General features: G+C 31.9%; 1 protein-coding gene across 7 annotated transcripts in view; it reads right to left on the reverse strand.

The window, feature by feature from the left end:
* Positions 1–11,108, reverse strand: part of LOC109098734 (golgin subfamily A member 4) — a 37,215-nt gene extending 26,107 nt beyond the window's left edge. For 2 of the 7 annotated variants that reach the window (XM_042737555.1, XM_042737554.1), the window contains exons 1-5: positions 10,885–11,107; positions 8,730–8,813; positions 6,822–6,923; positions 3,584–3,649; positions 2,162–2,485 (exon numbers count right to left, since the gene is read on the reverse strand). In XM_042737555.1, coding sequence (XP_042593489.1) covers positions 2,162–2,485; positions 3,584–3,649; positions 6,822–6,923; positions 8,730–8,813; positions 10,885–10,947 — 639 coding nt within the window. In that variant the 5' untranslated portion in view covers positions 10,948–11,107. Of the gene's footprint in view, positions 1–2,161; positions 2,486–3,583; positions 3,650–6,821; positions 6,924–8,729; positions 8,814–10,884 lie in introns of all 7 variants that reach the window. The other 5 variants (XM_042737557.1, XM_042737558.1, XM_042737561.1 and 2 more) reach the window with 5 other exon arrangements.
* Positions 11,109–11,336: the final 228 nt, after the last annotated feature.

Here is an 11,336-nt window from a genome sequence, read left to right on the forward strand (position 1 = left end):
GTCTCAACTAGTTGAAGGTCAGGTGTTGATACACAATCCCTCTTTCCGGTGGTGGGCAATAAGTGCAACTATACATCACAAATGATAAATATATTGTAGAAACTTCATGCTTTGCAATGATTTGTATAGTGAAAAGCGCTATACAAATAAACCTGAATTGATTTGAATTGAACATACTCCATGAAATGTTCACATTTTTAAGAAAAAGTAGATAAAAAACTAATGGGGAAAAAAAAACTACTGAAAAAAATTGCAATAGTTCAACTGACAACTAAAGTAAAGGAGGAAATTCTAATGTTGTCATGTGCATAATAATATTAATAATAATAATAATAATTTAATATTATTATTATAAATTTAACTTCAGTTATAATTTCTGATTGGATTTCTGTGTTATTTACTTACATAATATTAATTGTTTATATTTTTTATTTTTAGATTTTCAGTTTTTATTTTAATTTAAGTTTTAGTAATTTTGTTATACGTTTTGTCATTTTTTTATTTTTTTTTTTATATATAGCTTTAAAACACTTATTTCCATTTTAATTTGACTAATTTTTTATGGATGAATGATTTTAGTACTTCAGCTTTAATTGATTTATTTTATTGTTTTATTTTGTTTTCATGTTTTTTTTTTTTTTTAATTTTCAATTCGGTAATTTAAAGATTGATGGATGATTTTGGCACTTTAGCTTAAATGTCTTTCATATTGACTTAAATTAGTTATAATTTTTACGTTTTTTACTTTTTATATTTTTTTCTGTTTTAATATTTAAGTTTTAGTAATTTTATGTTTTGTCATTTTTATATTTCCATAATTTTTATTTCCTTTTTAATTTCAGTAATTTCAGGATGGATGGCTTTAGTACTTCAACTTCAGTTAATTCTAATTTTTGTTATGAAACTTGCCTTTCAAAGTTTTTTTCCTAAAATTCTCAATTTGGATTTTATTTTATTTCAGCTTTCTTTCAATTACCAAAAAAAAACCCTTTTTAATAGCTTTAGTGTTAGTTAACAATAACAACACTGTTTCATACAAGAGCAGGTCACATTTTACATAAGTGTGACGTAAAGGAATAAAAAAGCTGCTCCATTATATCCTGTGCAAGCATACATGTGTTTTTCCAAAATCATTTCATGTAACCACCCTGAAGTACTTCAATGTTGTCTGGGACACACACGACAATGGCAATCAGGCATTAGACACGCCTCACTCATTCCTGAGGTGGTCTGAGTGACTGAATCAGGTGTAAACAGGTCAGATAAACCACTTCCTGTCAGAGCAGTGCATTATCTCAGATTTCTGTTCAACTGTGGCATGTACTAGAGGCCTGAGCTCTTCTTGAACAAAACACACTTGCTCAAATAATCTCTTAATGAGGGCTTAACCATATGCAACACATGTTCATACTGCAAACTTTACTGATTTATAACTCTGCCATTATCTCGGGACACATCCTACAGCAGAGGATACGAAGCGATTTCAAATGAGCCAAAGAGCTTTTTGAGAAAATTAAAACACTATTACAGCTCAGAAACCTTACTCTGCGAAACTTTCCAGTTTGTGTTTTATTTTCCAATTTACTCTATGCATCAGGAATGGCAGAATTGTTACAAGTCTAATTAATGAGCCATTATTTGTTAAAATCCCTAATGAGGATTTGTAATATTTCTGGGATAGAAATCTGAAGCCACTGGTTAAAATTAAAAAGAAATAAGTAATTGTGACTTTTACCTTGTTTCTGCAATTGTGAGTTAGAATAAAACAAAAAATGAATTGGGAATTGTTATGTTCAAATACTACCATCTGGGCTTTTATAAAATGTATAAAAATTTACAGCTGCAAGAAGAAAAGTACAAATTGTGAGATACAAACTTGTAGGGATGTATTGATTAACCGCGAGCCGGTTGAAAATCGATTCAAATTTGTGTAGATTCAAATCACGATTCATTTAGGGGTAGGACTTTATATGAATGCATGTCTGAGGGGAACTTACTGTCTTTAGAAGAGATTAGATGGTATTTTTTCTTTTCATCTTGCCTCTGTATAATGCATATTAAAGTTCATAAGTGCAGCACTGCTATGTTTACAGCAGAAACCAAGGAAACCATCAAACAGTCTGACTGACAACAAGAGATCAGATCGTTTAAAAGCCCTCACCTCTGAGTACTTGCCCCTGTAATTGCCGAGGCTTCTCTCGACCCGGTGCAGGCGGTTTAAGAGCTGCTCTTTGGACAGACTCTCAGTGCTGCCGGGCGAATCCTCCGCCTCACTCTCGATGTCTGACGGAGGGTCGTACGCCGGCGAAGACTGCGCTTCATTCTCACCGACGAGAGTGAGCGATTCTCTGGAGGAGCTTCTGACCAGACTGTCCCGGGAGCCGGAGCGGAAGAGCCCTTCACCGCGGGCCGAACCCCGGAGCAAAGACTCCACGGAAGAAACCTTCTGCTGCAGCTTCTGGGCCAGAGACTGAGACTCCTCTTTCTGGAGGACAATTTAAATAATGATAATTAGATTAAAAATAAGCAGATTCTGTTTAAGGTCAAAGATTCAAACTGTGATCAAGCCTATTACTCAAAAATGACAGCAATGTTTTTTTTTTATTATTATTCTAATAATGATGTTTTGTTAATATTAATATCTAATAATGATGTTCTAATAATGACTGTTGTTGTTGTTATAATACTAAAATATACTATATAATGCTAATTAATCATAATTTGTATTGTTATTAAAAATAAAAAATAAAAAATAATTTTACTACTAATAAAATTAATTATTTGTAATAGTAAGGTTAATTCTAATAGTAAAAAAGTAATTATTATTAGCTAAGTAATAGTAATAATAATAATTTTATTTACAATATATGATATACTTAATTATTTTATAATTTCATCATTTTTGTTTCACATTTTTATTTATATGCAACTTACATTATATATGCTAATTGTAAACTGGTATTTATACACACCTAATGCTGCATTCACTGATTTATGCAGATTTCAATTTAAAAGAATTATGCTACAGTACTGCATACGATGAGTTTGTGTTTAATTGTTATTAAAACAATGAAAAAGGGAGATTCGATGTCTGTCTGAAACACAGTCATGTCCAAAATTCATTTTATTCAGTATTTTATATTTTTTAAGAAAGTCTCTTATGCTCAGAAGGCTACATTTATTTGATAAAAAATTACCTTAAAAACAGTAATATTGTGAAATATTTTTACAATTTAAAATAACTGTTTTCTATTTGAATACATTTTAAAGTGTAATTTATTCCTGTGATGCAAAGCTGTATTTTCAGCATCATTACTCCAGTCTTCAGTGTCACATGATCCTTCAGAAATCATTCTAATAAGCTGATTTGCAGCTCAAGAAACATTTCTTACATTTTTGTGAAAACTGATGCTTTTAAGGAGTTTTTGCTGCCCTGTATGTCAACAAATATTCTGCATCAGACATTGTGTTCAAAACATCTGCAATGCATGTCATCTAGTCACTTCAGACGCAATGTGAACAGGTCCACTTTTAACATTTCATGCATGTGAAACACAAATAAAGCACATTAACTATTACTTGCCTGAGGAGAAGCGATTCCATCCCCGTTCACGCTGCCTCTCGGAGAGCTGCCGGCCGCTTTAATGCTCTGCATCAGAACAGAACCGACAAACATGAGTGAAAGAGTGTCTCTGGAATCAACAGGAGGGGTTAGTATTCCTCAGGCCCATCCTGCTGCACCCCGATTACTCCGGGAGCAGTATTAGTGTTTGCTATGAGAAATACAGGGGCTTCTTCTGGTTACATCAACCCTAACCTCATGCAACTCGGAGAGGAATACAGGGGTTAAACACAAACGTAGACAGCATTACGACAGCATTACACAAACAAGGAGTTAAACACAGCAGCACTACACTAGCAGCTTTGGCAACTGCAAACAGTTCAAACCCGCTAGAGGAGCTGGTTACTGAGAGCGTGTGCGTTTGGCAATGTGGAGTTCAGCAGGAGTTAGACGGCCACAGCGCTCTCCCCGAGGCAGATGAAAGAAGTCTTTACTCGCTTTATAATGGCAGATATGAGAAAGTATCATCATTGTCAAATTCTGCTTCAGAACTGAAGGATTTTTACTACAAATGTGTGAAAAAAGCAACATGCACACTGTATAATTATTTCTTCTTCAGGTATAACATTGGCAACAAGGCACACTGGCAAGAATTTACTCTATTAAAGGCATAAGAACCCATAAATATAACTTAAATTAAAAAAAAAAAAAAAAAAAGGAAAATTTTAAATACAATGTTTTTATGCAAATCAGTTTAAAACTAGTCGAATTTGCATCAAAATCAACAAGTGAAGCTCACTTTCTGTTTGTTGTACTACATACAGAAGGCAATCCCTACACACTTCAGGCCAGAGATAATAAAGACAATTATTAAGACAGCATTATCAGACATTACCTGCACTTTGATAACCTAAAGAAGGGACGCTTAAAGCAACAGTGTCCTTCATAACATCACACACAACCAATTTGAGCAAATAAACGTGCTTCCAGTTCACTGAGTGAGGAGCTAAACACATTTTCATATGCTAGATAAAGCCAGGGACACTTTGACTATGTGATGAAAAACAAAAGTTTAAGATCACGTTACACATCAGTATTATGAGGTTGTAAATGTCAATTAAAAAATACACATATCCACAGGACTGCATAATTATACTGCCCATTTATCCACAAAGAACATCATAATGAGGCCAGTAATACAGCAGATCACATGATGAGCGTGTGTGCTGTGATTGGCTGTGCTGTCTGTCAGCTGATGTGCGTGTAATGAGCTCACGTGTGTGTGGAGGATTATCTGTGTGTATAGAGATAAACCCTTCAGTCAGAGTCTCCACAAACAAACATAGATGGAAAACTTAAACCTAATTTTTTTTTTTTTTTTTTTTTGTAGCCTTGACAACTAACTAAACTAAAAATAAGTTTAAGTAATAAAGTTACTAAATAAAAATAAATAAAAGATAAATAGAGATATTTAAAATTAAAAACCTAAAGAATACGACAAAAGAACATAAAATTACAAAAACTTTTACTTATAACTGAACTTAAAATGATTTTAAAAATGTAAATAAATAAAAGCTAATTCAAAATATTTAAATATTATAATAGTATATAAATAATACAAAAACAACTCTGTGACAATAGCACAGATATTATATATATATATATATATATATATATATATATAATATATATATATATATATATATATATATATATATATATTATATATATATATATAATTATAAAATATGATTACAAAAGCACAACAAAACTACTAAATCAAAAAAAAGAAAAAAACTAATTCCAAATATAATAGTACATAAATATTACTAAACTAATACTGCTTTGCATAATGTGACATTAACACAGACAAATCCACTAATGGTTGCATGTGTAAGCTCAAATTAAATGCTGGAGCATGCTCTTTAGGGGACTGTATAGAGCCAAAAGAGCCTTTCACATGACTCGCATCAGTTCAGTTCAATACACCTCAACATGAAAAATGTTGCAGATAGTCATACAGTCATGTTATGAGGATGCTAGTTAGCTAGAAACTGTTTGCAGTCAAGAGTGAATATATAAGTAAACATAATAGGTAACATATCTGAGCAAAGAACAGAAAAAAAGTCTTGCTAATTTTGTTTATACATCACAGAAAGGGGGGGGGGGGAGAACAGACTGATATATAAGTTGGTGATGCGTTTACCAAAATCATTGTGAACCCAAGTAGATAATGCACACTACTGGTGTCAATGGTTTCTACATCTACCAAGGCTTGCAATGTATTTGTGAAATGATTAACTGATATTTAATACAATTTTAATTCAATTCAAATAGCTTTGTGGAATTACTGTAATACAATATTGCCAAAGTTTAGGATATTTACCAAAAAAAAAAAAAAACACATTATTATTACTATAAAATGTATTGTTAAATTATATTATATTATATTATTTCAATTTTATTATGACAAAAGATTATTTCATTTTATTAAACTGAAAAGTTTTGACTTGACCAAAAATTGTAAAGATATGATATATACATACTTTTAAATAAAATATATCAATTGAAATTATATTATTAGATTATAAATTTATTATATGAAATATATAACATATTTATGGTCACTTTAAATTAAATTAAATTAAATTAAATTAAATTAAATTAAATTAAATTAAATTAAATTAAATTAAATTGAAATAACCTTGTGTCAGTTTTAAAATTAATTAACATTTTTCAAAAGAAAATAAGCGTAAAATAAATAAAGGGTGACACTTCACTCAAGAGTTCAATGCACTGGGAAATATAGACACGAGTCATGCGAAAGAACAATAATCCAAATATAGAAACACCTTTAAACAAAGAACTTGCCAAATTAATCTCACGAGGAACTCAAAAGAACTCTCAGGGAAGAGCAAGGGAACATTCAACACTATAACCGAGGGGAAGCTATGAGGATACGGGACAGGGAATCCATGAAAATATCTAAAACTACGGGAAGAACATTCATTCCTGGAGATGCCAAATCAGAGGAACCATTCCGAGGCACAAAAACGGAGAAAAGCAACTGCCATCCCATAAATCAGGCCTAACGGGGAACGCAAGATATTAGATGCAGGGGTTAGGAGCGAGATGCCTTTGAGTTATGCAGAAACGCTGCAAGCAGGTGTTACTCGGCCTCCTCTAGCCCATAACCTCCAAAGGCATCGCAGACGGGACGGGGTGAGGAAGAGGAGGCGATGTGTGAGGACAGACTCACCGCACTGGGCACCTGGGCCGCTTTGGGTCGTTTTGAGTGGTCCAGAGCAAAGATAGTATACTCAGAGAGAAAAGCAGGCTCTGCTATCATCCCAGCCAGCAGCTGAACGACCCCCCCACACGAGTCAACGCATTAATGACGGGACCGAGGAGTGAAGAGCAATGAGAAAACAACACAATGAGTGAGACGACAGGAAAAGAGCCAGAGAGGATGAGAGAATGACGTCTGTGGAAACAGAAAGAGAGTTGAGACAGCGGATCCACACTGAGACTGCAGACCTATGCTATTGGATGTCTCTACTCAACCCCACCTCGGCATCAAATCATCATATACTGTGTATAGAGACATCAAACAGGTAAATCTAGCAGTCTTTGGCACAGAAGAAATTAGGGCTCAAAAATAAGGATGAGTTGACAAAGCTGTGTTGTCACTTTATCTTGTTTTTTGAAGATATACACAGGTTTTTGTTTGTTTTATTCCTTTATCAAATATGTCTGTAAAGTTTTGACTTTAGTGATATTTTTGGACTCAAATCTTACAATCATATAATACAAAATAAAACAAAAATAAAAGATATATATTATAAAAGATAAATAAGATATATATATATATATATTTAAAATAAAATCTAATATCAAAATAAAAATCTATATGAATAAATATTATATAAAATAAAAGATATATATTATAAAAGATAAATATATAATATAATATATATATATATATAAAATAAAATATTTAACAAAGATACTTTTTAAATATATAAAAATATACATTTAATACAAAAAAATTGGTTTTGAAATATATATATATATATTTATATATATATTAGAAAAAAAAATTTAAATAAAAAATAAATAATCCTTATTGTTGAGCCCTGGAAATGCTGAGATGATGTGGAATTCATTGTGAGATCTGATGAAAATTTCAAAAAGAAAAAGAAATACACACAGAAAATGTGGTAGAAAGTCAAAAGTACGATCAAAACCTCGGCTCACTGATCAGTAAACCCTGCAATGATGCTCTGCTTCATTCTGAGGAACTATCTATTTTAGCTGCGATTCATAAAAGAGGACAAAAACATCAATAAAACAAAAAAAAATAGTAACTTGATTCACGCTACATGGACAAAACTCGCAAAAATAAACCAAGCAGTGTTTTTAAAGTCCGAAACTATTTCAGAAGATGTATTCATATGTCAATATTTGTCATGGCTCATGCTTCAAAAGGGGGTTTAATGTCACAGTCCAGAAATAACCAACAAAAAACTGAACCATCTAGACTATTATTAGCCTGCATATGTACAATAATAGCATGTCATGTGTTAACCAGCCAGCTGGAGATTATCAAACTGATCTGATATCTCTGCACAAAGTTCTCTGTAAAACAAGAGGTAGATGATTTAACTTAAACAAGCATTTTACATTCACAGAATCTAGTGCCCTAGACATGGTCCAGAAGGTAGTGACCCCAAAAAATATTCAGACACTTACAGGACATTTAATATTTAAGTTTAATTTAAATGTATTCATTTAAATCAAGAATGAAAGCACAAGCGCACTTTTTAAAACTAAACTTTTCAAACACATTTCTTAGGTTTTAAAATGATAAAATTATAGATATATTGTATTAATTTACTGTAAAGTTGAATTATAGATTGTCTCACGATGATCTTGCGCGTCTGACAAACACCAAAGGATCGCCCTAAAGTTGCTGATTAAATGTAATGTGTCTGTAATCGTGAGAAAAGCCTGTGTTATGAGAGTATGGTGTATTCTTATTCATAAGGGTTCAGATATTAAACACACAAGAGTTAAAGGGCAAATCTGGCACATGGAAGCGGTTGCTGCTCATATGCATGCAATCAAGACCAATGAGAAGACGGGCTGTTTGCGTCTGACCGCTCACCTCTCTGTCGTTGGGGGAGGCCGGGCCCGGGGCATCTTGGTGCAGGAAAGGGGGCTGAGCGCGCCTCTCTCCTGAACTCACCTGCTGCACACAGACATGTGTGACACACATCAAGACACCACAATCACAATCAGTGCACCAAATACACTACCGGCCACAAGTCTGGAATAATTAAGATCTTGTAAGCTTTTAAAAGAAGTCGCTTCTGCTCAACAAGGCTGCATTTACTTGATCAAACATACAGTAGAAATTCTGAAATATTATCATTATAATATTAATATTTTAAATTCTATTATAATTTAAAATACTGGTTTTCTATTTTAATATATTTTAAGATAATATATTTTATTTATCTGCGATGCATAGCTGAATAGTTAGTCTTCAGTGTGACATAATCCTTCAGAAATCATACTTGCTGCTTAATATTTTTTTGAAATTTGCAGGATTTTTTTAGTAATAATTAAGCACATTTAAACCTAACTATAAAACCAGCCTGCTGTAATAATGTATTATGTATATTTATGTACACATATATACACACACACACACACACATATATATATATATATATATAAACACATACATATACACATACATATATTTGGGTTTTTTTGTGTGTGTAGTTTAAGCATAAAAAAAGTGTAATACTGCTTTAAACTGTTGTAGTTTTTCCCCAAAAAAAATGCAAAAAGTTTTCTGTTTTTATTTAATTGCAATTTTTTATTTTTGTTTTTTCTGAGCAAAAAAATAAATATCATACATTTTCCCCTGATTTACAGAAGACACCCAGTAAAATGTCATTCAGTGTAACAATCTTGTCAGGCATATTTACAACAAAAATCAGTTTATGACATATTAAAAGACTAATTACTTTCACCCCAAATACTAATGAGTTGTAATTTTAAATTTTTAACGTTTGCCATTATCCTAGGTTTTGCCCATTTGTCAGTAAGAATTTTTTACTAATTTAAAACACAATAAAATTTAGTATGCTCCATTATTCTTTTAGATTTTTAATATGTACACGTCAGAATAAGCGTGTTGTTTGAATTTTTGCATAAATATTGTGTTACACTGAATGACAATGTAACATTATTTCAACCAAATTTTGACATTTCATTCTCCAAAAACTTATTTGAAACCTTAAAAGTAGACATTTTACTTGCATTTAATGCGCTTTCTATGGACATATAATCACTTTTGTACATTTCTTTTGATGCGGACATCTTAACGTCTTTGACCCATAAACTTACATACACACACACATATATATATATATATTTGTGCTGCCAAATGATTAATCACAATTATTTGCATCCAAAATAATTTTTTTTGTTTACATAATATATGTGTGTGTACTGTGTATATTTATTATGCATATATAAATACACACACATGCATGTATATATTTAAGAAAAATGTTACGTTTACATATTAAATATATTTATATATGATAAAATTTATATGAAAATAAATATATACATGCAAATACATGTAAATATTTTACAAATATATCCTGTATGTGTGTGTCTTTATATATGCATAATAAATATACACATATATATATTATGTAAACAAAAACTTTTATTTTATTTTTTATTATTGTTTGACAGCACTGTTAGCAGGCTGGTTTTATAGTAAGGTTTTTATTAGATTCACCCCAAAACATTTTTATAATTCTGTGTTTATAGCTATACTTAATAATGAAACGAAACAGACTTGAATGTCAGCTGAAGTAGAAGTATCAGTCTGTTGAGGGAAACGTGCTGAAGGGCTCTGGTTAACAGGTCAGGCTGGTTTGGGGGTCATTAAGTAGTTGTCAAACAAGAGATGACAATACAAATGTGGTATTAAGAAGGTAACTTCACAGAATACCATGGCGGTACCGGTACCACAGTATTATTTAAAATACCATTATACATGAATATGTTAATCACTTAGCGACATGGTAACGTAAATACTTCTTCTTTCTACTGTTTTGTTAGTGTATAACTAACGTTAATCAGCTACTTTATTACGCGTTTAAGATCTAACGTTGTAATTTGAACGTCTAATACAGTAATACGAGTGTTAAACCTCATAACTCTAGTACATAATTGGTGTTGTTTTGTTTTGTTAGCATACATGCTAACGTACATGAGCAAAGTGCACTGACCTGCGCGCTGCTCCGCTGAGGCGACTGCTCCTCTATCACCTTCTGCTTCAGTTTCTTAAACATCACTCCATGCGATTATTGTCACGTCAGGAATGATTTTACTGTCCGATTACCAGCGTAAGAAACCCAATGTATGTGTGGATGAGAGCAGTGTGCAGAGGCAGCTGACGTGGAGGAAAAGTGAACAGCTACGGCTCCCCGAGAGGCTCAGAATTGATCCTGAATTGTTGACTCGCATATTTCAGTGTCAGTAGACCATAAACTGAGAAAGCGCGTCACATTATATAACATTAACAACACTTTGATATATATATATATATATATATATATATATATATATATATATATATACATATACACACATACATACATTTATACAGGTGCTGGTCATATAATTAAAATGTCATCAAAAAGTTGATTTATTTCACTAATTCCATTCAAAAATTGAAACT

The sequence above is a fragment of the Cyprinus carpio genome, chromosome B13 (assembly GCF_018340385.1).
Source record: "Cyprinus carpio isolate SPL01 chromosome B13, ASM1834038v1, whole genome shotgun sequence".
Lineage (NCBI taxonomy): Eukaryota > Metazoa > Chordata > Actinopteri > Cypriniformes > Cyprinidae > Cyprinus > Cyprinus carpio.